The sequence below is a fragment of the Onychomys torridus genome, chromosome 18 (genome assembly GCF_903995425.1).
Source record: "Onychomys torridus chromosome 18, mOncTor1.1, whole genome shotgun sequence".
Lineage (NCBI taxonomy): Eukaryota > Metazoa > Chordata > Mammalia > Rodentia > Cricetidae > Onychomys > Onychomys torridus.
In genome coordinates, this window is record NC_050460.1 from 32146740 (window position 1) to 32172144 (window position 25405).

General features: G+C 45.3%; 1 protein-coding gene across 7 annotated transcripts in view; it reads left to right on the forward strand.

Annotated features, from left to right (window-relative positions):
* Inpp4a (inositol polyphosphate-4-phosphatase type I A) overlaps positions 1-25405 on the forward strand; it is a 126497-nt gene that overhangs the window by 43590 nt on the left and 57502 nt on the right. For all 7 annotated transcript variants that reach the window (XM_036168125.1, XM_036168121.1, XM_036168126.1 and 4 more), the window contains exons 2-4: positions 22356-22417; positions 23264-23473; positions 23906-23950. In XM_036168125.1, coding sequence (XP_036024018.1) covers positions 23368-23473; positions 23906-23950 — 151 coding nt within the window. In that variant the 5' untranslated portion in view covers positions 22356-22417; positions 23264-23367. The remainder of the gene's footprint in view (positions 1-22355; positions 22418-23263; positions 23474-23905; positions 23951-25405) is intronic.

Below are 25405 nucleotides of genomic sequence, written 5' to 3' on the forward strand. Positions count from 1 at the left end.
TTGGACTTAAAGACTTAAACTCTTAAAGAAAGGTAAGGCAGCAGTGTCTTTCCAGATAGAGAGCACCATTAAGAAGATAGAATTAGTTAAACAAAACAGGAAGAAAAAAAAAAAACCTAAATGGAAACTCTAGAGTTCCAAAGTACAATATCTGAAATGAAAATCCACCAGAGGGCTACAATAGTAGATATTAATTGGCCAAAGAAAAAGAATCAGTGAACTTTGTATAAACTAATGACATGACCGCTCCATACTAAGGGGAAGGGTTTTTCTGTTTGTTTGATTACAAATATGGGAGAACAGCCGAAGACATCTGAGAGAGTCCAGGGCAGAGAGAGAAATTAGTAGACCTAACATGGGGAGCAGACTGGACTTGGCCATGAGAGAAGCAGGGGTAGAGTGGAGAGAGATGGAAGGAGGGAGACAGAGAGCGGGGTAGGGAGAGCAGGGGGTGAGTGGGAAGAAAACCAAGAGAGCATGGCTGAAATAGCAGGGTTAGAAGGAGAACAGGTAGCTGGGGACAGAGGCCTGTGAACTGGAGGAAGTTTAGAGTGGAGGAGGAGGGGAGGGCCAGGATGCTAGCATGGACTTTGAAATGTGTAACAGGTACTAGTGATACTGAGGGAGCCTGGAGGCCAGCATGGGCTTTGATGTGCTGATAGGCACCACAGACAGCCATTTCCCTTTGCGGGAAATGGAGTTTCCTTTGGACCTGACAAACTTAAAGATGGAATTATGAGATTACATGATTCAGGTGTCTGAGAAAAGGAAGTGAACAGAACCTCATAAAAGTGTAAGGAGGGGAGAGAGACAAGGTGCAAGCACAAATTCAAGAAGAAAATGCTAGAAACTCCCCAAATTCAGCGAACAACATTTATCTATACATCTGAGAAATACAGTGAACTACAAGTAGGTCAGACTCTGAAGATCCATGCCAAGACTCATGTAAAAATGTTGAAAGACAGAGAAAGGGGGCCTGTGATGTAGAATTTACAGCTGACTTCTTAGAAGTAGTGGTGGGGTGACTTACTCGAGTTCTGAAACAACAGAAGTCAGCCCGGAATCTCACTCAGCAAAGCTTACCTTCCGGGATGGAGGTGACACAGAGACCAGCCCAGACCACGCAGCAGAACCCCAAGGGTCTGCTGTTAGCACACTGCCCTGTGGGAAGTCCTGAAGGAAATTCTGCAGGCTGGTAAAGCAAGTGACCAGACAGTAATTCCTGGTTAGATGAGAGTAAGAAAACAGACGGCCTGCAAAGGTAATTGTACAGTTGTGAAAGCCTTTACAATGCATAATTCCTTCCTTCTTTCTAATGATCTTCCAGAGCAGCTTTACAAATGATATGTGCATAATTCTGCTGTTGCACCTACATTTAGACATGCAGCATAACTGGCAGTAGCAGTGTGGAGGAGGCAGCTGGAGCGAAGCTGTGCTAGATTGTGGAGATGATGCCACATGGAGATTCACAGCCTTAGGAAGAAAGCGAAGAGACCCTTGTGATACAGAAGGCTAACAGAACAGACTGTGACTTTATGCTTGCTCTCTTCTCCTGGAGTAAGTCAAGACACAAAAGTGAAGACAGTGAGATTGTGAGCACGTGTGATGGAGTTTGTAACACGTTTGGGTGTAACATAAAGCAATAGCAGAAGGTACAGGTGGAGCAGGACTAGCAGGGGTCTTGTTCCTGCATCTCACAGGGAGCCTGTCCAGGAAAGAACAGAGGCGGCACTGTGAAGTGCCCTCGCAGCGCAAAGGAATGTTTGCGCAGAGGGACCAGAGGGGCAGAGCACTTGTGTCCTTGAGGCCCTTTGGCTTTTAAAGATTTGCTTAAATTTTATTTGTAAGGGTTTTGGATCCCCTGGGACTGGAGTTAAAGGCATTTGTTAGCTGCTCTATGGGTACTGGGAATTGAACTCGGGTCCTCTGAAAAGAACAGCCATTTCTCCTAACATCGTAGCCCTTTCTCCAGCCCCTCTGTTTATTTATTTAATAAGGTTTTGAACTAAGTGTTGAAATGTTACTGTATTTTGAGAATTCTACTAGGAAGGAAATTTTGTCAGCCTCTGGCTGGAGCCCTCTGCCACCTCTGGCTTATTTTGGGTGTGTTTTCCAAAGGTGTGATTTTAATGTTCTAGTCAGAACGCCTCGTACACCTGGCCTGGGGGATGTGAAGATAAAGGGCTACACTGTGGGAGAGGCTTGAAGTTTACTATCTGGGATGGACATTTTGGTTGACTTTGCTCTGTGACGTGGATCTGGAACTGTGGTGGTAGCCTTTCCCTCTTGTGGCACTGGTATTTTTATTCTTATTTTCATTATTAATAAATTTTCTATTCATTCTACATACCAACCACAGATTCCCCTCTCCTCCCTCCTCCTGTCCCCCCCCCCCAGCCTTTCCCCTTAACCCATCCTCCAGATCCCACTGCCTGGGGGCCCCCTAAACAGTTCAAGCTAAACAACTGTCTCGCCTATCCAGAGAGCCTAGTCCAGTACCATGGAGGCTCCACAGCTATTGGTCCACAGTTTATGCATTTCCACTAGTTTGGCTGGCTGTCTCTGTATGTTTTCCCATCAGGATCTCAATGTCCCTTGCTCATAGAATCTCACCTTAGACTACTAGCAATAGAGGGTGCCTGAACTGGCCTACTCCAGTAATCAGATTATTGAATACCCTAATTGTCATCATAAAGCCATCATCCAGTAACGGATGGAAGCAGATGCAGAGATCCATGGCCAGGCACCAGGCCCAGCTCCAGGAGTCCAATCGATGAGAGAGAGGAGGGATTCTATGAGCAAGGGACATTGGGATCATGATGGGAAAACATACAGAGACAGCTGGCACTGGGATTTAAGTGTCCTGAACTAGAAAGAGACTGCAGTTTTCCCCCTTCCGCAACTCTCTATAGTCAGGTGTGCGAGGGAAGAGAAGGAACTGGTTCTGTGCCTGCCTCATTGTAGGATCCTGCTGCACTCTGCAGCTTCCCACTGGTAGCATACACTGTGTCAGAGGCTGGACTTGTAGAGTGGTGCACACATGAGTGGTACAAGGTACAGCATGGAAGGCATGTGGTTGTGGATGGATGGATCTTTCCCAGATTTACAGATTGAAGTCCTAACCCCTATGAGACAACACTTAGTGATGGAGTCCAATAAGTAAGTTAATTAAGATTCTATGAGATCATAAAGGTAGAACCTTAGTCACATAGGATTAGTGTCCGCATAAGAAGAGGTACACACAAAGAAATGCATAGAGAACAATAAGAACATGGGTACCTGCTAGCCACAGGGGGCTCCCACTAGGACCTAAGTCAGGATGGCACCTTTATCTTGGCCTGAAGAACTGAGAAAATGTCTGTTGTTTAAGGCACTGGTCTGTGACTCTTCATTTTGGCAGCCCAGGCCTACTAATTTTTGTCTAACATGGAATGTCTCGGTGCCCAGCTGAATTACTGTAGTAGTCTACTCTCTAGGGAACCAGGCAAGCAGTCCCCTTCAGAGTTATGAAGGAACATGCATGGAAGGTACTTGCCAGTCCAAAGGCTGTTCAGGAGGTTGTCTGCTCCTTGCTCTCCTCATGTCTGCTTACTGACCAGCCCCATGACAGGAGCCATCTGTCGATCTGCTTTGGGGTCTGCTGGTGTGCACTGTGACATGTGGGCACAGGATTACATGTCACCAGCTATCCTGGGAATGCTGGTTTGCTGTGAGTTCTCATCTGTTTCCCCAGCTGGGGTGGTGGAGCATCTCAGGCTATTTTTAGAATAGCCTAACAGTTGCTCTGTGCCATCCTCTTGGTACAGGGTTTGAGCCTCTCATGCTGCCTTGTTTGGTATCTACAGAGGGCCTTATTTGTTTGACTTTATTTGAAAATTTAAGGCTTTCCTGAACATTGTTCCAAGTAATCTAATGAATCAAAACTCTAGGATTTATACCTTAAAAGGCTGATGGTTGGAGGCTTTCTTATGACTTACTAATCCCTTCTCTAGACCATGTAGAGGATGAGATTTATGACCCCCCTACCCCAGACTTATTGTCAGAAACTCTTTTTTTATTTAATAAGCCTTATTTTTAAAGCAGTTTTAGGTCATACCAAAATTGATTGGAAAGTAAAGCTCCCTTGATCTACTCCATGCATAGACTTCTGGTCTGCTGTTGTGGCCTAAAGAGGAGACTGCAGAGGAACAGAGTGCTTCTCAGTTTGGTTGACAACCTTAAGTGTTTAGAGGGTGCAAGTGTCAGGCATTCTTAGCCACTCTGTAGCCCAGCACACAGCCTGGTGGAACTGCATGCGCCTGTGGGCCTGTTTGTAGCTGGAGTTTTCTCCAGTGTTCACCCAGCTTCTGCAGCTGCTCAGACCCAAGTAAACACACAGAGACTTATATTACTTATAAACTGTATGGCCATGGCAGGGTTCTTGCTATTTAGTTCTTAAATCTTAAATTAACCCATATCTATAAATCTATACCTTGCCACGTGGCTTGTGGCTTACCAGTACTTTACATCTTGCTTCTCATGGTGGCAGCTGGCAGCATCTCCTGACTCAGCCTTCCACTTCCCTGAATTCTCCTCTCTGCTCATCCCACCTGTACTATCCTTCCTGCCTGGCTACTGGCCAATCAGCATTTTATTTATCAATCAATCAATCAGAGCAACACATTTACAGCATACAGAAAGACATCCCCAACAGTTCCCCTTTTCTTTTTTTCAAAAAGAAAGGTTTTAACTTTAACATAGTAAAATTACATATAGCAAAACAATCAAGCAAGAATTATAGTTGTAATATCTAGTATATTTATATTGGGCAAATATCAATGAATATATCTTAGTTATCCTATATTTGTGAATCTAAAGTTTTATATCTCTCTTATCTCTTATCATAACCAAAGAAATGGTCTGCTTTGACCCTTATTCAGCCCTAGGATCATTCAGTGTAAATTAGTGACATGTGATTTGTATAGTTCTCACAGAAATTCTCACACATACTTTATTTTTTCTGTTTTTAAATTTTATGTGTATGACTATTTTTCATGTGTGTATCATATACATGCCTGGTACGTGTGTGTGTGTGTGTGTGTGTGTGTGTGTGTGTGTGTACCTGTAGAGGTCAGATATCCTGATCCTGGAGCTACCATGTAGTTAGTTGCTGGGAACTAAATTTGAGTCTCCCTCTCTCTCTCTTTAAAAAAAAAAAAAAAAAAGTGCTTTTAACTCTGAGTCATCTTTCAGTCCCCACATATTTTTTATCTGAGATTCTGTGAACATTTAAGAAGGGAATATCTTCTCCACTGTGGACCATGTGACTTCAGGGTCAAACTTTTCCATAGCCCGACAGTTGTGTGGGAGAAAGACAGCAAGCTGTACTCCATGTGACTGCTGCAAGGCCAGTGTCTTCCTAAGAGGCACACCTGCTGTTAAAGGGCATTCATGGACATTTGAGAAGGCATGGCAAGGAAGACTTGACTTAGGACCTTCTCAATAGGTTCAGGGATCACTGAGAAAGGGTCTTTTGGGGCAGAAGAGAGAATGAGACTGTGTTTGGACAAGTATGAACAAGTGGGGATTTATAGATAGAGAACAAAGTGGGGATGAAAAGTTACCAAGAGGGGACATCAGGAGTGTGGTAGTTTGAATTAAATGACACCATAAGCTCATGGTGAGTGGCACTATTAGGAGATGTGGCCTTGTTGAAGTAGGTGTAGTTTTATTGGAGGAAGTGTGTCACTGGGGGTTGGCTTTGAGGTTTTAGAGGCTCAAGCCAGGCCTAGTGGCTCACTGTCTCTTCTGCTGCCTGCTGATCCAGATGTAGAACTCTCAGCTCCTTCTCCAGCACCATGTCTGCCTGCATGTCACCATGCTCCCCACCATGACTAAACCTCTGAACTTACAAGCCCCAATTAAATATTTTCTTTGTAAGAGTTGCCATGGTCATGGTGTCTCTTCACAGCAATAGAAACCCTAACTAAGACAAGGGGTCAGGGATTCTGACAAAACTAACCTGAACAGGTTCTTGCTGAGGATAGGCAGGTGTGGAATGACCAGATGTACCCTGGGTGGAGGGGGATGGGGTAGGTAAGGACTCTGATCAGATGTGGATGGTGGCTAGCTGTTTCTAAACTCACTTAGCAGCACCCTTCAATAAAACTGGATTTTAAAAGGAAGTGCACATAGGGTGTAGGAGAAGGTGTAAGATCTAAGCTTAGCCAAGAAGAGAGTCACTGTTCCTGGTAGTATGGCTGCATATGTGAATAGTTATATCTGTATGTACATATACTTAAATATTTAGTTCATAATATTTCATGTAGTAAGTGTAAGTTTAAAAGTAAAGAAGAACCAGGCATGGTTGGGCATGCCTTTAAATACAGCATTTAGAAGGCAGAGACAGGTTTGTATATATGTGAGTTCAAGGCCATTCAGGGTCTCACAGCTCAAATAATAAGTAATAAATAACAGAAACAGTCAGTCCTGGAAACATATGTATAGAAATAACATTTTACAAACTGAGCAGATTGTGTTTATATATTTAGGATGGGGGGGAGAAAATAATAAAGGAACAGAAGAGATGGATTTGAAAGAACAAGGTGAGGGGTACATGGAAGAGTTTGGGGAGAGGAAAGGGAAAGAGAAAGGATGTAATTATAATCTCAAAAAAAATTGAAGAAACACAGTTCAAGGTCATGGAAATGATTTCCCCGAGTGTCTGAAATTCCGGAAGTACAGTGGCATCCATATCACCTGGGTGCGATGACAGCAGGGACATCTGCCTTAGCCTTGCTGATTGTACACAGAATGACAGGGGCAAGACACCTCTTTTCTCTGAATGTTGAGTCCTCACAGAAACAGGAAGTGATGTATGGTCCATCTCCCCTCCCCCCCCCCCCCAACCCCACCCTCCCGCTGTGGGCAGCTTTGTTATGGACACAGGACAAACCCAGCGAATGTGGCTGATATCATTTGGACCACCTCCACTAGTGCAGCATGCTATGCTGGGGAAAGGAAGTGAGATCTGGGGAGGAGGGAGCCACATCTGGCAGTGGAGCCCCTCAACAATGTGGCTGCCCTTGCCTTCCCTTTTGCTGCAGCATGTTCGAGAAAGAGCCCAGGTTGGTTATGCATTTGTTTCCAAAATGACTGCCAACTGGGCAGTAAGAAGAAAGGCACCAGGAAGCATTACACCATCATCTCTTTCTCCACAGTCTGCAGCTGAATTCTGAAATGGAGCCAGCGCAAAGAGAATAAAAGCTCCCACAAAGCAATGGAAATTTGTCATCACCAAAGGCAGTGACAGTGAAAGCTAATTAAAATTAAAATATCTATGTCTGCCTCTAGGTTTCAAAAATGGGCAGCAATTGGGTGGTAAAGGGATTAGTGGAAATATAATAATCAAGATTTACTTTTAACAACTATGTTCCATGTCCAGCTGGAAGTAAATGAACACTTGGAAACCAGCATGTAGCAGGTGTATCCTCCGAGACCCTCCAGCCTCCCCTCCTACCAGCTAACCTGAGCCTGACTCCCTGGTAGAACACTGGCAGTGTAGTAGGATGAGCAGGCCTTCAGCAGGTGAAATATTCTCTCATCTGGAGAACTCAGGCAGCCTAGAAGAGCACAGGTATTGACTACCACCCTTCTGTGCCCATGGCTAGGATTTAGGGAGGAGTAGGCTCTTAGAAGCAAAATACACACCCAGTGGACAGGTGTGAAGACATCTGGGGAGAGAAGTCTAAGAATTCCAGGACTGTGCAGATTTGTTTAAAGGATTAAGATTCTAAGAGATCCCTCATTCCTGAGTTGACCCCTTCCTGGCTTCCCAGCCCTGCCTTCTCTGTCCCTTAGAATGCTGGACTTGGCTGTTCCTTCATTAGCGTTTCTTCCTAGTTTGCCCCTCTGTTTGAAAGTCAGCTCTATCCACTCCGCACTGCAGCAGTGTTTTCACAGGTTCAGGCTTCTTCCTCGTTCCCTCATAGCACAGAATTCACCGTCACTAGGACTTACTGAAATGGCTTACTCCTCTCTTACATTATTGACTCAGTCATCTGACCTCCAAATGTACCTGGTGTGGAGTGTGTTAAGCAAATAAATGTCTAGTTGTGGTTCCAGATTTTGAATTCCAGTGGATGTAGAGAGTATTCTAGGTAGCTGAACCAGGTGGACTAGGGGAGAACAGAAAGACCACCATAGCCAGGAGATGATAGCACATGCCTTTAATCCCAGCACTTGGGAGGCAGAGGCAGGCGGATCTCTGTGAGTTCAAGGCCAGCCTGGTCTACAGAGCGAGTCCCAGGAAAGGCTCCAAAGCTACACAGAGAAACCCTGTCTCAAAAAACCAAAAAAAGAAAAAAAAAAAAGAAAAGAAAAAAAGAAAGGCCACCATAGAGCCCACCAGAACCACCGTCTGTCCTCTGCCTCTGAGCCCTCTTTTTTGATATGATCTTCAGTAGTGCAAAAAGAATTGTGACCTGTGGGGAAGATGTTACTGTTGAGCACAGAGTGACAAGGGCCAGCTGGTGCCTCTCCCCACCCAGTTGAGGCCGGTCAGCATCAGCATTGGAAGGTCAGCCCTACAAGTTTCCTCAGAGAAGTCCATCGACCTGAGTCATGGCTCCAACGCTGTGTTTATAATGGTTTATTTTCTTCTTGGGTTTCCATCATTCCTTTCACTGTCAGCTTCGCAATAGCAGCTGTCGCCTGGCTGCCTTGGATGGACCCTGGGAAGGACCTTGTACTAGCTGCTGTTCTTGTGATAAAGTAACCAATAACATTTAAGGGAAGGGGGATTTACTTGCTCTTGTTTCAAATGGATGCAATCCACTGTGGTCAGAAGGTATGGCAGCAGGAACGTGTGGGTGGCCTTCATCTCATCACATCCGGGAGGAGCAGGAAACAGAGAGAGGGGCATGTTGGTGATCACTTGGCTTTATTCAGTCTAGGCCCCTAGGCCATGAGATGTTATCACCTACATTGAGGGTGAGTCTTCTTGCCTTAGTTAAATCTCTCTAGAAACACCCACAAAGACATGCCCAGAGTTGTGTCACGTTGGTGATCCCAAATCCAGTCACATTGTAGGTGAATATTAACTATCACAGGCCCCAGTTCACCAAACACAAAATGATATTAACAACCAATTAGCTGAAGCTCTAGACCGGCTCTCCAGAGATGTCCGATATAAAAATCCAGACCACTGTCTCCATCTCCTCCCCGCCATCCCCATCCCCCTCACTCTCCCTTCAATGAGAACATGCAAAGAAGTCCTGTCAGTGTCTGCCAAGTGCTCTATACAGTAGTGAATTGCTCAGTGTTCCATTATTCTAGCAGAAGCAAGTAGATAACATGCCACTTTGCTAGAGATCTATATACATTAACACATGTAAGCTATGTGGCTCCCTTTATGTCTCCAAGCTACTTAGGAGGCCAGCACATCTCTCCTCAGTTTCGATTTGTTGAAGAGGAATCTAGAAATTGGATGGCGTTGCCCATTTGAAGGCCTTGGGCAGACCATCCCTGGTCTCCTGGCTTGCCGCCTTGTTTCAAAAATAACTTTGTCTTCCTGGCACTTCATTGATCCGTGGTTGTTGCTTCGCATTTAGAGCCCTTTATGGAATTCTCTTGCTACTCAGGAAATGTCATATTTCCTCATGAAACAGCTTTGACACTTGTGAATTAGAAAAGAAGTTTTCCTAGTGATTATAAAAATAAACCTGGGGCTGGCACAATGGTCCATCAGGGAAAGGTACTTGCTGCCAAGCTTGATGACCTGAGTTCAATCCCTAGTTTCCATATGGTAGAAGGAAGGAATCAACTCCTGATTTTCAAAGCTGTCCTTTCACACACACACACACACACACACACACACACACACACACAAAATGTAATAAAATTTTAAAGGTCTGGGGATGGAGAGATGGCTCAGTGGTTAAGAGCACTGACCACTCTTTCAGACAACACAGTTTTGACTCAGCACATATATGATGGTTAACAACTATAACTTCAGGTCCAGGAAATCTGACACCCTCTTCTGGCCTCCTCAGGCACTGCATGCATGTGGTGCACATACATACATGTAGATAACCACCCATACATATAAAAAAAAAAAAAACTCAAAAAAATTTTAAGAGTTTAAAAATGAACAAGTCTTACCAAATCTCCACACCTGTCTTAATTAGGATTTCTCTTGCTGTGATAATAGACTGTTGACCAAAATCAGCTTTAGAAGAAAGGATTTATTTCATCTTATACTTCTGGATAATCATTCATCACTGAGGGAGGGAAATCTGGGTGGGAACTCTAGCAGTGCATGAACCTGAGGGCAGGAGTTGAGGCAGAGGCCATGTCCAGAGGAGGAGTACTGCACTATGGCTTGCTCAGCCTGCCTACTTGCCTGCCTTCCTTCCTTCCTTCCTTCCTTCCTTCCTTCCTTCCTTCCTTCCTTCCTTCCTTCATCTCTCCCTCCCTCCCTCCTCTCTCCTCTCTCCCCTTCTTTATTTCTTTTTTTGTTTCTTTTTTGAGACAGGGTTTCTCTGTGTAGTTTTCATGTCTGTCCTAGATCTCACTCTGTAGACCAGGCTGGCCTCGAACTCATGGAGATCTGCCTGGCTCTGCCTCCCAAGTGCTGGGATTAAAGGCGTGCGCCACCACTGCCCGGGTCAGCTTGCTTTCTTAAAGCACCTGGGACCTTTCCACATCAATCATCAGTTGTGAAAATGCATACAGACTTGCCCACAGGCCCATCTGATGGGGAGTTTTCTCAATTGAGCTTCTCTCTTTCCAAACGACTCTGGTTTGTGTCAAATTGGTGTAAACACAGCCAGCACAGCATCTAAAATACAAGGAACTTTGGAATTATTAGTTTGGCCTTTTTGTGGTAGCCTAGAAAGAGTGAATATATTTAGGGTGAATGTGCAGGTGCCCCATCAGGCTCACGCACCATCCTGCCACATGTGTGGAGGAGAGAACAGTTTGGGCTGGGCTGTCTGTGGGTCTGTCTGGTGTAATGTGCTGACAGATGCTAGTACTTGGATGGAGTCTGGACCCACCTAAGTAGGTATTTTTTTCCTGGAGCTCTGTTAGTCTGGAGTTTGAATGTTGCCTAGATATGAAAGTATTGCACTAACAAAGCCTGGCAGCATGGCATCAGAGATCCTGTATAAGCCTTGAGGCTTCCCATTCAGAAAAATCTGGAATGACGTTGAGCTTGCATCCTCCCACCCCTGCTGCTGTCAAGAGCGCGCTTTGCTTTTATGTTTGATGAAACTGGGGTTGTGTCTCACAAGTGAGCTGACCTTGACCAAGGCCAGTGCTTTCCCACAGTGGCCAGCCACTGTTCCAGGTAAGCCCTTTCCCTGTGGAGCTTCCCTTCATAAATATGCAGCAGGCAGAGGGAGTTTGGAAGAAGGCAGGACACATGCTTTGTGTTTGAACTGTGCCGTGTGTGGCACTGTCTGAAACACAGCAAAGTGACTTTTCTTAAGATGCTTTGGCATATTCTTCACTTTCCAGACCAAGATGTTCTCCAGCAAATGAACAAAACCAGTTGGAGACAGTAAAGGGAAGGAAATTGCAAAGGCCCAAACAGAAAGAACAAAGGGACCCCGTGCATAGAGCGAGCCTGTCACCACAGGAACCCAGCCTGGAGTTAGGTGGAGGGGGCATCACCCACTCAAGTTCCTCCTGACACATGCCACTTCCATGGAATACTTCGGTCAGCGCTGGCTCCACCATGAGAAACACAGGGCCTTTTTGTTTGGTTTGTTGGTATGGTTGACTAGGTGTGTCTGTTTATCCTGTTAATTCACTTTTGTTCTTTTGAAAAGTACATCTTGAAATACTTTTAATAAAAAATTGACAAGCTGAGTGTGGTAGTAGGGCATGCATATAATCTCAGTACTTGGGAGACTGAGGCAGGAGGATCCCATGTTTAGGACCAGTCTGGGCTATATTGGGATGCTCTGTCTCAGTGTCCCAGAAAAAAAAAAAAACAAAAACAAAAAGAGAAAACCACCGACATTCAGACAGGAAATCAAGCATAAATGATACATTTTTACTTTTTCTTGAAACTGTTACCTCTTAATAATCTGTGTCGCAGGCTTTCTTGGATTGCCAGTCCTCAAATCATAACACAGAGACTTATTATTAATTCTGAATGCTAGGGCTTAGCTTAGGCTTGTTTCTAGCTAGCTTTTAAAAACAAAACTTAAATTAACCCATTTCTATTAATCTATGTGCTATCCTGAGGCCTGTTTACCTCATCTATGTTTACCTGCTTTCCTGCTTCTTCTGTGTCTCTCTGTCTCTCCCTGGATGACTTGGCTGCAGGCTGGCTGGCCCCTGTTTTCTCTCTGCCTGCCAGCCCTGCATATCCCTTCTCTGCATAGCTATTGGCTTTTCAGCTTATTATTATCAGGTGCCTTAGGCAGGCAAGGTAAAACAGCAACACATCTTTACATAGTTAAACAAATGCAGCATAAACAAATGCAACACTTCTTTAAATAAACAGTTATTCTGCAACATAAACAAATGCAGCATATCTCTATATAGTTAAACAAATACTCTATTCCACAACATATCTGTACCCTGATATGAAAACTATAGATCTGGTCAGAGCTTGTCAAGATGATGGGTGGGGACAAGGAGGCCGAATCTGTTTTGATGTTTTGAATCTGAAATATTGGTCCTAAAGGGTTTGGAAGGAAGAAAATACTATTCTAGTAAACAGTGTAAGATGAAAATGACGTATGTGAATGTGCTAAAAATGAAGAGGACGTGTCTTTGTTAGAGTGTGGTTGCAGCTTGAGTTAGTGAGCTCAATGCTCAGGTTTGCGTTTGAGAAGGAGCACTGGGTTAGGAAGGCCTGCGCTTAGGTTCTGGCTTCCCTCTGCTAGCCATGGCCTTGAGGAGGGCTCCCTCCCATCTCTTATCACTCAGGGATCACAACCTGGATTAGGGATGTAGTTCAGAGGCAGAGTGGTTCCCAGGTTCCATCCCCAACATATCAGAACAGAAACAAAGCACCACCAAGGGGTCATGGGCCAGGGAAGGCATTTGCAAGCTGTCTTTCCATGTTGTTGACTCTTGCACTTCCTCCCTGGAGAGGATTTCCACCTGAAGAGATTTCTAGAGAACCTGTATGTCTCTGGAGACTAAGGAGCACCAGAAGCGACCACAGGCACGTCTTGGTCTCCAGCTGTGTGACCTGTTCCTTTGGTCATTTACTGCATTGGCAGGGAGCACTCACTAAGCCTGGAGCAGCACAAGACTGTAAACAGACAGAGGGAGGAGTCAAGACTGCTCCTCACACCAGAAAGGAGTCACAGGCGACATCTTCAGTTCATCACTTCCAGTGGCTCCAGCTTAGAGCTCCCCTGAAGTAGGAGAGTATTGAGGAGGAAGGTGACCAGCATGTTCAGGGCTGCGTTTTTATATATATAACAACCCAGTTTTGTTTTCTTCTGTGACCACATTGATTGTCACACAAACGCTAAAAACAAACAAATACAAAGAATATGCTCGAGAGCAGGCTCTTTGGGGTTCTTTGACTGGCAGTTCATAGTTGAGGGAGGTGTAATCACAGCCTGTGCGTCTGCCCTGCTCACTCAGCAGCTTGCCCTTTGGAAAACCTTAGCTGCTGGTTCCTGTTTTCTTGCTCAACTTGCTGCTGGATGATCTTGAAAGGGGCTAGGTGTTTAAGACCTTTCTGGAAAAAAAAAGAAAGAAAGAAAGAAAGAGAACTTATACTTAATTCTATGTTGGTATTATATATTTAAATTTCTATATTATATATTTTGAGCAGTATAAAAACAAAAAACTTGAGTCATTTGGCCTTATTTAAAGTCATATAGTCAGGAGACTCTTACTTGGCTACTAAAAGTCACAATGAATTTAAGCGAGTCTGTCTAGCTGTCTTCCAACCCTGGCGAAAACTTGCCTCAACCTAAGCTCATGGGTACTACGGGAGTCCCATGGGTCACCATTTGAACCCCAGCCTTCCAGCCAGGAGTCATCTGGCTCCAGCTGAACCCAGAGTTTCCCTTCCCTAGAGAGTGCTGGGAGAGAATCCATACAGCCAGCGTCTCTGGGGGCTAGCACTGGAGAGTTTAAAGTTGGGGTGTGCCTTATGTCCTGCTATTCTGGTAGTTCATCTACAGAGAGGGTGACTGGCTGGAATAAGCAGAGGGGAGCTGAGAAAGTCATCTGAGCTGCTGGCATTAGAGTCCATGGGCCACATTAGCCATGCTCCAGTGTTCTCAGTCAGCCTACTAGCTTTATGACAGACGTGCCCTTCTGCTTAAGGTCATCCAAATTGGCTCTCCATACTGCAGTGCAGCATTCTGTCTGTTAACTAGTAGTTTTCTCTTATCTTTAGGAATATAATCTTACTATGTTAGACCCCTGTGGGTACTTGAAACTATAAATAATACCAAACCTTATACACCATGGTTTTTCCTAGACACACATATCTATGATAAAATTTAACTTTTATAAATCAGACAGAGTCAGAAACAACAATAGCCAATAACAAGACAGAACAATTGCCGTGTTGTAGTAAACAATTACTATATTAAGAAGGATAAGAATTGCATGATCACAATGCTGTGATACCATGCAGAGGGTTTCACCATTGAGATGGCTACTAATTGACTAACAGGAGGGTAGCATTATATATCTGGGTGTCGGGGAGATGAGACAAGGAGATGATTCATATCATGAGTGGGACAGAGTAGGACAGCGTGAGATTTTATCATGCTCATCACAATGGCATATGATTTCAAACTTACTAATTATTTTTAGAATTTACTATTTTCAAACCATAATTGGGTGTGGGCACCTCAAACCCCAGCAGCTGAATTGCAGATAAAGGGGCCAGTGAATGTGGTGAGAGGCCAAGACTCCTCGTCCTGCCTTCATCATGACACCTTCATCGCTGCATCTCTTTAGAGTGTGTGATATAGGCTGCATGGGACAAGGCAAGGGGCACTGATGTGGCTAGGGGCAGGCTGCTGCCCAGAAGATGTCCCCTCTTGCACTGCTGGCCTAGAAAGCAGGAGTGGCTGTGGCCATGCCTCACTCTAGGGGAAGAAGGAGAGAGACAGAGCTTGGGATAGAGGCTACCCTGGTCCAGCTTTCAGTGGTCAGCTGTGGGGGGGGGAGAGGTTGAAGCAACCACCAAGACAGGACAGGACCAAGACAGCTAGGAATAGCTTGCGGTTTGCTGAAAGAAGAAAAGGAAGAGGAAGATCGGGCAGAGAATGGCGATACTCCAGTTGGCTATTGGAGTTCAGAGCCCCCTGCCTGGCCACAGAGGAACCGGGGTAGGTTCATGCTGTATAGGCCACTAGCAGTGTCTCTGAACCCAGCTTGAGAAGATGCTTGGATGAGTGTGTGCTACCTTTTTCGTTGGCTGGTGGCCTCCCACTCAGAGATAATTGATCATGGATCACAGAGAAGCCATTGTCCTTTTCACTTTGGCTCTTAGCTGTCTGGAAACTGCATGTCTCAACCTGTGTGTGAGAGTTCATAAAAATTAATATTGGATGGTTTCCACTGTGTTTTTGTATGCATATCTGGAAAGTTCTGTGGCATTAAAGTTTTACCAGCCAAAGCACAGGGAAACCTTCAGTTAATTGTGTGAGTTTCCAGTGGCTGAGCTAACAATTGTGAAAGAAGTGAGACTTTCAAAGTTATTGACATTGGGAGAGAGAACAGCACTCACAGTGGTGGGCATTGTCTCGAGGCAGTCCTGACAGTGCACATTAGGTTCTACACAGTGTGTTCATTATCTTTCTAGTTCTGAAAACATATGTGGTAATAAATGACAAATGGAGCTTAGTGGGTGGGAATGAATGGGCAGTGTGTAAGAACACTGCTGATTGGCCCCAAGAAGCAGCCTCCATAATCCCTGGTGCTGGCACCCAGAGAGTGGGGTGCTCTGCCTGGAAAGGAACAGACAAGCCCTTCATACAGGGCAAGGTTCAGAAGATGTTGTCCAACAGCATTCTGGCCTCAAGTTATACCCTTCTTTCATGAAGTGTTTGTTGTTGTTGTTGTTTGTTTGTTTGTTTCTTACATCTCTTGTGACATAGACCCTGGTGAAGCCTCTTGATTCACCTTTGTATTCCCAAAACTTGTTTCATGTGGACCCTCAACTCTTCATTGCAGCAACTGCCAATTTGTAGAAAACAAACAGCATGAGACACAGCAGCAAGAAGATGTAGGTGTTTAAAAAGGTGGCTGAAGTGTGAGGTTTAAGAGTTGCTTATAGCTGGAGCAGTTAGAGGACTCTGCACTGACCACATTTGCCCTGACACTCCCCCAGCATGACATCAGTCAGTATCAACACACCTCTCATCACCCAGATTGGGAGCCTGGCACCCATGTTGCTCACATCCTTTTGTTATTTCCATTCTCTTAACTTCAGACTATATCCCTAGACCTTTATGTCTTTTAACTTTGAAATAGGGTCTTGCTAAGTTGTCTAAACTGCCCACAAACTCTCTCTATAGACCCAGCTGGTCCTCAGCTCTCCATCCTCCTGCTTTATCTTCCAGAGTAGCTGGGATTCCAGGCTCATGCACAGCGCTAGGCAGCATGAATGATTTAAAGAACTTGCCCCAAGGCATCTTATTTTGAAGCTACTTGCCATGGAACATCTTCTGAAGTTTCATGACTTGAAGATGACACAGGGATCTATCTCGGTGACAGTTCCTGAGTTGTCCCTGAAGGCCTTCCTATGGAGGTCTGTTGTCATCTGAAGAAGAGAGGGTGCCTAGGCCAGAAGCTGTACCAGGTGAAGTGCTTGTAAAGGAAGCTGTTAGGAGGTGTGTAGGGGTCACTGCTTTTGTGGATAGACTGGGAGTGCTGTGAGACTCCAAGTCCTGGGGCTTCAGGAGCTGAGCAGGTTGAAGTGGTGATGGATTGAATGAGGGTGAGAGAGGAAAAGGCGTACACAGAACTCTTCTATGCCGAGAGGAAGAGGGAGAGGGGAGTGCCATCGACTGAGATGGGAAACTTGAGGCGTTGGAGTGTGGAAAGAAAGCTGGAACAGTCCAGACTAGTCCTACCCAGTGACAACTCCTCTGCACTGTGCTTAAAGGAATAGCCAGGCTTTGCGGAGGCATGTCAGGCAGATAGGTTAGCATAGCCAAGTACTTGAGACTAGGTCATTCATAAGCAACATTATTTCTTACCTCCGGAATTCCAAGATCAGGGTGCCAGCACTTGGTCTCTGGTGAGGGCCTTCTTATGCCACCACACACTGGACTACAGAAAGGTGAAAGGTTAATTACATTCAGCCCTTCTGTAAGGCACCAGTCCTATTTATGAGGATGGAGCCCTTGGGACCTATCTTCTAAAGGGCCACCTGGTAGTTCCATTCCATTGACCTTGGATTTTAATACATGAATTTGGGGATCCACAAGTTACTGACCTCCTGAATAGGGGCTTGGGGCATGCATTTCTATCTGGGTTCAGACATAAATTTTGTCATATTCATTGCATTTATGAGGCATGTTACTTAAATGGTGTTAAGCCATTTACTATAGTTACTTGTTTATTATCATTAGCAGAAAACAAGAAACGGGAAGCAGGAGGTCAATAATTGAATGACTTCATGAGAACAGGTGTGTGTGGATGTCTTTGGGTGAAGCTCTTTGTACCTGTGAATGAGAAGAGATGCACATTGCTAGTACTGTTTTCTTTGCTGTGCTTGATTTCCTAAAGCTTTCTTTTTCTGCTTTTTAAGCACTAGCCATGCTCAACTGTTCTATAGCATGACTGTACTGAGTCAGAGCTTTATACCTTGTATTGTAGAAATCGGTCCTCTAAACAAAACAGTGCCATTTTTATGAGAGTGGTCGATCCTACTGTGAGTGTCCATCCATCATCACGGTACAGTTGGCTGTTACATCACTGCATAGGAGGAGGAGTTGATGGGGGTCATTGGACCCTCAACTGAGATTGCAGCCACTCCTTCTAGAAATTTGAATGCACTTCTGCCTTCATTGTGTTGAGGAGTAGGGAGGGTTGGTGTGGCGGTTCCTGGAGGTTCTAGAGGATTTATGGTGTAAGAGGTTGAGAGTGACTCCCTCCCTCCATCTGTGTTGCTACTGAGAAGCCATCACCCATGCTGGGTTGAGACTTTCTAGTGCAGCTGCTTTGGGGTCACCTATACTCTTGCCAGAAGCCTCTGTGAGTGAGCCCAATAAACTCATTGGTTCCAGAGGGGGATCTTTGTCAGGTTAGCCTTTGGTTGGGACCTTGTAAAAAAGGGGATGCATGTTGTTTGCCTCTCCCCCAAGAGAAGGTTTTTTCTGATACCTCCCAACTGTCTCTCTGGTGCTGGACTATTATCCAGACTGTTATCCCCTTGAAAAGTAGTATTTGGAAGTTGAGAATTGACAGGAAGAAATAATTTTATTCAAGAGTCACCATCAAGGCTTCAGGATACTTGTCTTCTTTGGTTAGTACTCATAGTAATTTTTGGTGCCAGTGAATGGTGATGTCATAGTGATCTATGATTTTAGTTATCTTGGATTTGGGGGTTTAAAAGGAAATTCCTGTTTTTCCATCTTCTAAAGTAAGCTCTCCCTCAAGGACTGCTGACTCATTCTGACTCACATCTTTCATACTTTCTCTCCCACTGCTTGTGTGTGGAGAGAGTGAGTGACCTGGGAAAGGCTTGGAGCCCATTTGCAGAGCAGGGTCACCAGTAAGGCTGGGCTGGGCAGAAGAGCCTCGCTTATATTTGGGCTTTTTGTTTGTTTGTTTGTTGTTTTGTTCTTTAGATACTTTTCACATGCATGAGATTTTTGAGAAGATGCACGCTGTCTATAATAGTACCCCCTGTTCCCTTTTGTTCAACCTTTTTTTATGAGCCTATGTTTAGAAAAATGCTAGTCTTAAGATGGACCAGAACAGTTCTAGTAACTCCCCTTCCTTCAGCTTCAGCTCAGCCCATGGCCTCCAAGAGGTCACTAAGATATAAGGGCCCCTGAGCCTCTTCTCTGCTTGAGGCTCTTTTGTTTCAGCAAGGAGAAGGGTAAGGCAGGCGTTTCCCAAGACTTTCTGTAGAAACTCCTGAGCCACCTGCCCTCTCTCAGATTCCATTCACTCCCTTTGAGAATCCTGAGGTGTCCTTGCCCTGCTGCTGTCACCTCCCCTGCCCTCCTGGGTGTCAGACGGTGTAGACATCTCTTCAAGGACCTTTGCTGGCCTGTCCGAAGGGGTCTATCCACTGTGAGTGGGGAAGGACGCAGGCTCATCAGCTGTTGCTTTCTTTCTTCCAGCTCCTGGGTAGAAATGCCTTCCCCTCCTCTAATGAACTCCAGTCTTCAAATGGAACTGGCAGCAACATTGGGGGCATCGGGAATTTAGGAATCCTTGGTGAATTGTCTGAAATTAATGAGACCAAGAAGGGAAATCAAGTTCAGCTATACAAATTGCCTTGCGTTGTGGACCTCAATGATTTAAATTGTAGGTTATAATTAAATGCCTGCAAATAGAATGAGAAGTAGCTGCTAAAGTCTTTTGACCTGAAAGTTCCTCTGACCAATGAACGAGTGTAAAATTAGGATGTAAATCCTCCTTTCGGAGGACTGCGATCTTCATGTCACACAAACCACTTTCCTCAGAGTCAGGTGGAGTGGGCAGGACACAGGTAAGAGACGGTGGGTCGTCCGCCGCCCTGGAGCAAGATGTCAGGGCTGAGGTGAGTTATTTGTGAGGTGGCACGTCTCTGCTGTCCTGAGGGAAGGGCTCACTGGCCCCTTCACTATTAGGTAGAAAGGCAGCAAGGCAAGGCATGGGATACTGAGTTTATACTGAAATGACCATCAAGAGACAGCAGCTCATCCCACGTATGAAGTCATAGCCAGGATTTAACGCAGCCTTTTAAACACGTGAAGGTGGCAGTATGGAGCTTAGGAAACAGTTCCCTGCAACCACTCCTAGCTGGTGGCCATCTTGTTACAGCCTTCACAGGCCCTGTGGCTGGTCTCTGTAAGTTGTTGTAACTAGAGAGCAGCTGGTGCAAAACTGATAGTGTTTGCTCTGTTGTCCCTGCTACCACCATTAAAAGAAGTAAGTGTCCTTACTGAGGCACAACACCTACTCACACACTGCTGAATGGGTTGTCACTTGGAACCTGCACCCCAGCCAAGAAACAGAACCTTCTCAGAACCCGGGAGTCACTTGCACCTCTGTAGCTGACCTCTGCCCCTGCACTATATCCTCCTTTTGACACCACAGCGCAGACTCTGGCCCTGCCTGCACTTGACCAGCGGACTGCCCGTGTTGGGCTCGTATGCTTGGCCTTCCCTGTGAGTCATCTGTTTTGCTCTATACATTTTACAGATGACGGACATTTCTATTGTCTCTAGAATCCCACTGTTAATGACTGTCACTGCCCTCAACATTCTCCATGTTGTGTGTGTGTGTGTGTGTGTGTGTGTGTGTGTGTGTGTGTGTGTACATACATACATACATAAACTTCCATACATGCATTTCTGTTAGCAGTTGCACCCTGAATTGTATCCAAGTTGTGGGTGTATCACCAGTTAGTCCTGTGCAGCTTGGGTAGGGACTGCCAGCTGTCTAGAGTAGTTACACCACACCTGCTCCACCACAGCACTGGTTCCAATTGCTCTACATCCTTGCCAGCTCTTGGCTTTGCCTGCCTATCATTGTAGCTATTTAAATGATTGTTCTAGGCTTCATAGCTTCAGTTTATATTATGTGTGACTTCTGGATTTATTAGAATAGTTTTAGTATCTCATGATGTTCCAGAACATACTGTAGCTGGGCACTGAGATTACTTCTAGTCTTCATTATTTACAGTAAGCAGCTTTGTGAAAGAGTCTTTTCCATCTTTCAGATGCTTGGCAAGAATTTTTTTGTTTATAAAATTTAATAAATTCTAAAATTATAGTATCACTCTAAAATGTTATCCACAATATAGAAGGGCTCCAGGCCTTCTAGCAGTATATATTTTGGAAGAACAGATGGGCATCTCTTGGAGAATTAATTTAGGTGGAATAGGTGGATTTAGTGTTACTTTTCTGGAATTTGACAGTTTTTCCAAATATTTACCATGCATACTCCTTTTTCACGGGTTCCTCCCCTTTATGCCTATATCACTAATGACTTTTGTTTATTCTTGTCAGCAGTTATTAGAATTTTAGTAGTTGGTCTAGTTTCATTTTTGCTGTTATAAACACACATCAAGAACTTAGAGGAGAAAGGGTTCGTTCGGTTTACAGTTCAAAGGTCATCACATTAGAGGGTGGGGTGTGGAGAGTCAAATCAGGAGCTCAAGCAATCTGCTGACTACATCACATCAGCAGGCAAAGCAAAGAGAAACAAGTGTGACCATGGCCAAGGATTGCTTTCTCAGCTAGCTTTCTTCAGTCTTGTCCAGCTCAGGCAGGGCCCAGCCAGTGGGAGGTGGGAGAGATGGTACTGCCCACAGTGGGCTGGGTCAGCCAGCCATCAGGACAGTCTCCCACAAAGTTGTTCACAGGCCAACCTCATCTAGATAATTCCTCAACTGAGACTCTCTTCCCAGGTGATTCTAGGTTGTGACAAGTTAAGACCAGTCATTGAGGTAGTCTCGGTGCTTTCTAAGTTTCAATATTTGCCTTGCAAATGTTTTGATTTGTGTGTCATTTGATGAGAGCAGACCAGTGAGTAACTTCTCCTGTTTAGCAATTTCTAGAGTGGCTCTCCAGCCAGCCCATAACCCCGTTGGTTGAGGCTCAGAAGCCAGAAGTCTTTGGGTACTCCAGTGGGAAAGTTAGGAGCCTGCCTGCAAAAGAACATGAGTCAGTCCAAGGCCTGAATGCACTGCCCTGCTGTCCTCTGCTTCTCACTCTTAGGAGACTGTGAACAGGACCCCGAGGCCTGCTGTAACAGCTCATAGCAAGCTCTGGCCTGAGTGTTCTCTTCTGCAGGAAGGTACCTGCTCACCATGCAGTGGGGGCAATGTGGGAGCCCAGGGAGTGCACTGAGCCCTTTCCTACTAAAATGCATTTGGCTCTTCACTGTAGTTCTGAGAGAACCAGAGAGCAGAGCCTCAGGACTGCACTGCAGCTCCTCCTGGAGTCTGTCTGAGCTTTGTGAGCAGGCAAGCCAGGACCCAACGTTCTGCATTTCTCTAAACCACTCTTCCCTCTTGGATCTTCAGGGAAGACCCACATTCCACTGACGATAACCCTTGGAGTGGCAGGAAATGTGCATTTTTCTTTCTCATCCTTCTGAGTGAAAAGTTAGATAGGAATAACTGTTGACTTCTCACCTTTCTGGGTGTCATGCTCTCTGGGATTTAATCTTTGGTGTGCTCATCAAGTTATACTTTTCTGTCCTAGATGATGGATTTGGATGTCCTTCTATGAAGCAATGCCACGTGGACCAAAAGCAAGCATGTCTGGTAAGTCATGTGTTGATTTGACTGAGCAGAGCCCAGGTCTTCGGGTATGTAGATGTAAACAGAAGATTGTGTTTTTGGGCATATGGACACCTTTAAGAGGGTGTTCTTCACAAGACTAATGGCTCTGTTGGTTATCCTAACTTGTGAAGGCTAGTTCCTTCTAGAACGATCAGGGATGGAATGCATGGGGTTGGACAAACCTGAAGTTCCCTTCTTGCTGTTTAACCTACTTCTGGATGCATAGTTGAAGCTCTGTGCTAAACCAGGGCAGCCTCATTCTGACTCAGCTACAGTGGCATTCTGTCATGGCCTCTTCCGTCCCCAGCGCCTTACCCTTTGGTTGAAGGTAGGCTTGACACTGTGGAAAAGTTCTGAGACCAAGACACACCAGAACTTGGGTAGCTGAAGGAAGGGAAAGTCAGGCTAGAGCTTCAAGCTTTGTCTTCCCATGTTCTGCCTCGAAGGTGGGCAGTGCCTCTGGGCAGCAGAGATCTTCACATGGTGTTTGTCCTAGCAGAGGTTGTGCTGTGGGAGTTGATAGAAGATTGTAGAGATTCTGTGAGACTTGCCAGTAGGATGCTAGAGAGCAACAAGAAAGCCATAAGGCCTTATTTTATGGTTACTGTTAGGCCGTCATGTAATGTGGCCCATTTTGGTCGAAGAGGATCCTGTGGGTCCACAGTACCGAGGGGTTCGGGGGAGGAAGAGAGTAGAAGGTGAGAGACATCCCAGCCCAGTTGCAGACATGTCACAAGACACTGGGTTCAGCCTCTTGCCATAGGAACACAGTTTCTCCATCGTCACGCTCCTGACTCCTATCTATCTGTGTTTGCCCCTGTGTCTCAGGGCTACTGCCGTCTTAGGAATCCAGGGCCTGGAGACAGCTCTTCCTTGAGGAATCAGGAGAGGTGTGACCCAGGAACAAGAAGCATATCCTCACCAATGACATCATGACAGCAAGAGAGCACAGCCCTCGCCATGGTGCCAGGGCCCGTGCGATGCAGCGGGCTTCCACCATTGATGTGGCAGCCGACATGGTGGGCCTCTCTCTGGCAGGTGAGCCTCAGGCCTATACTAGGCATCTGGTTAGGAACTTGAAGGACTCAGGCTCCATGCTGTAACACTGTTGGAAGGGCCAGGGGCAGCTGGTGACTTAGCCATTGGGAGAGGGTGTCCTGGGGTGGTAGCCTTCTGGTTGGTGGGGACGGCGAGAGCCCTGGGAACTGGTCTTGTGAGACTGATCATCATTCCTTTGCCAGCTTGGGTGAGCACCCTGGGCTTGCCTCCCAGTAGGCAAAATGGAAAGGGGTCTGAGATTTCTTCAGAATCTCTGAAGTAAACTGTTTCAAAGTATAGAAATCATCTACTGTAATATTTTGGGGTGAGCAAGAGGAGTCAGTGTTTCTTGATTCTGTTTTGTGCAGAACAAATGCAAGCTAAGTTCTGGGGAGGTTTGTTTGGGTGACTTTCTCATTTCTCTTCTACCAGGAAATATCCAAGACCCAGACGAGCCCATTTTAGAATTCAGCTTAGGTAGGTACCCCTCTCCTGGCTGTTGTTACTGTCAGTCTGTCTCTAAGAACCACTGAGTGCTTCTGAGTGCCGTCACCTCTGCTGAGATGTTTCTGAGGAGATGGAGCATCTCATAACTGACCATCCTCCTGTGGCTAAGCCACCTGCTGATGGAGATTTGAGTTGTGTCTAGTGGAGACTATTTTGAATCAAGTTGCAGTCAATACTTGGGTGCCAATACTTTTGGGGGGGGTAAATGTTCATGCTTTAATGAAGTATTTGGAAGGCTGTGTGGTGCTGAGTTTGTGTACAGAGCAGGCTAAGTGAGTTCCAGGGCAGTGACTGCAGGGCTGGGCACACTGTTTCACGTCTGGTAGAGGAGTCACTTGTCTCTTTGGAGGGAGTGGATGGTTACTTTCTACAGGGGCAGTGTCACCTGAGTGGAGGCATATACCTGGCAGAGTGAAGATGAGGGCCAGGGCAGAGGATGGAAGACACTTGCAAGAGTTTGGGCAAGGGTTCCCTTTGCCTATAGGGGTGGTGGGGTGGAAATGTTCTCAACAGTGGAAGTGGCTACGTGGACATAGGAACTTCTGAAACTCATTGAGCTGTACACTTCAAATGGGTGTGTGCTGTAAGAAATGCACACCTCAGGAGTGCTTTAGAGGAAAACAGAAGTCAAAGACTACCAGCCCCATATGGTAGGTCTACAGAATGAACCAAAACCAGAACTTGGATAAAACAGGTATTGCAGAAGTAGAAGAAAACACCAAAGAAATTGTAATACACCTTCTAGAAAGGAGGGAGTGCCTCTCTGTGCTCAGTAACGGGGTACTGTTTATAACAGGCAGCTGAGGAACAAGTTTAAAACTTAACAGATGAAATTTACAAATCCAGTCAAGCCAGGAAGGTAGCCAAGACATAGTCTCAGCAAGCAACATAGGAAACAGGAGAGAGATGGGCGGTCCAGGATGCCCATCATTTAAAAGAGAAAACGGAAAAATGAGCACAAAAGAAGTTTAGAAATAATGCAAGAAATCCTTCAGAACTGAAGAATATGAGTCTAGTTTAAAAATACTTGTCAAGGCACTTGTTCTCCATGAAGTCTGGAAAGTACCTGGCTGTCATTTTGTCAAATGTTCTTTCTCCCCGCTCCACTTTTTCCTCTCCTTCCGGAATTCTGATTAAACCTATGTTGAGGAACTTGGTGATTTTCTAGGCCTCTCTGAAACTGTTTTTTTTTTTTCTTTTTATTTCTTTCTGTTCTTCAGACTAAATAATTGTAGTTGACATCTCCAAAGATGCTGACTCTTTCTTTGTCTGCTCACAGTTGAGCTACTCTTAATGATTTTTCATTTCCGTTATTGTACTTTGAATATTCTCTACATGGCTAGTTTTATGGTTTCAATTCCTTCACTGATACTCTGTATAACAAGACATTTTCCTCATACTTTACCTAGTTTCTTAGTAAGTCAG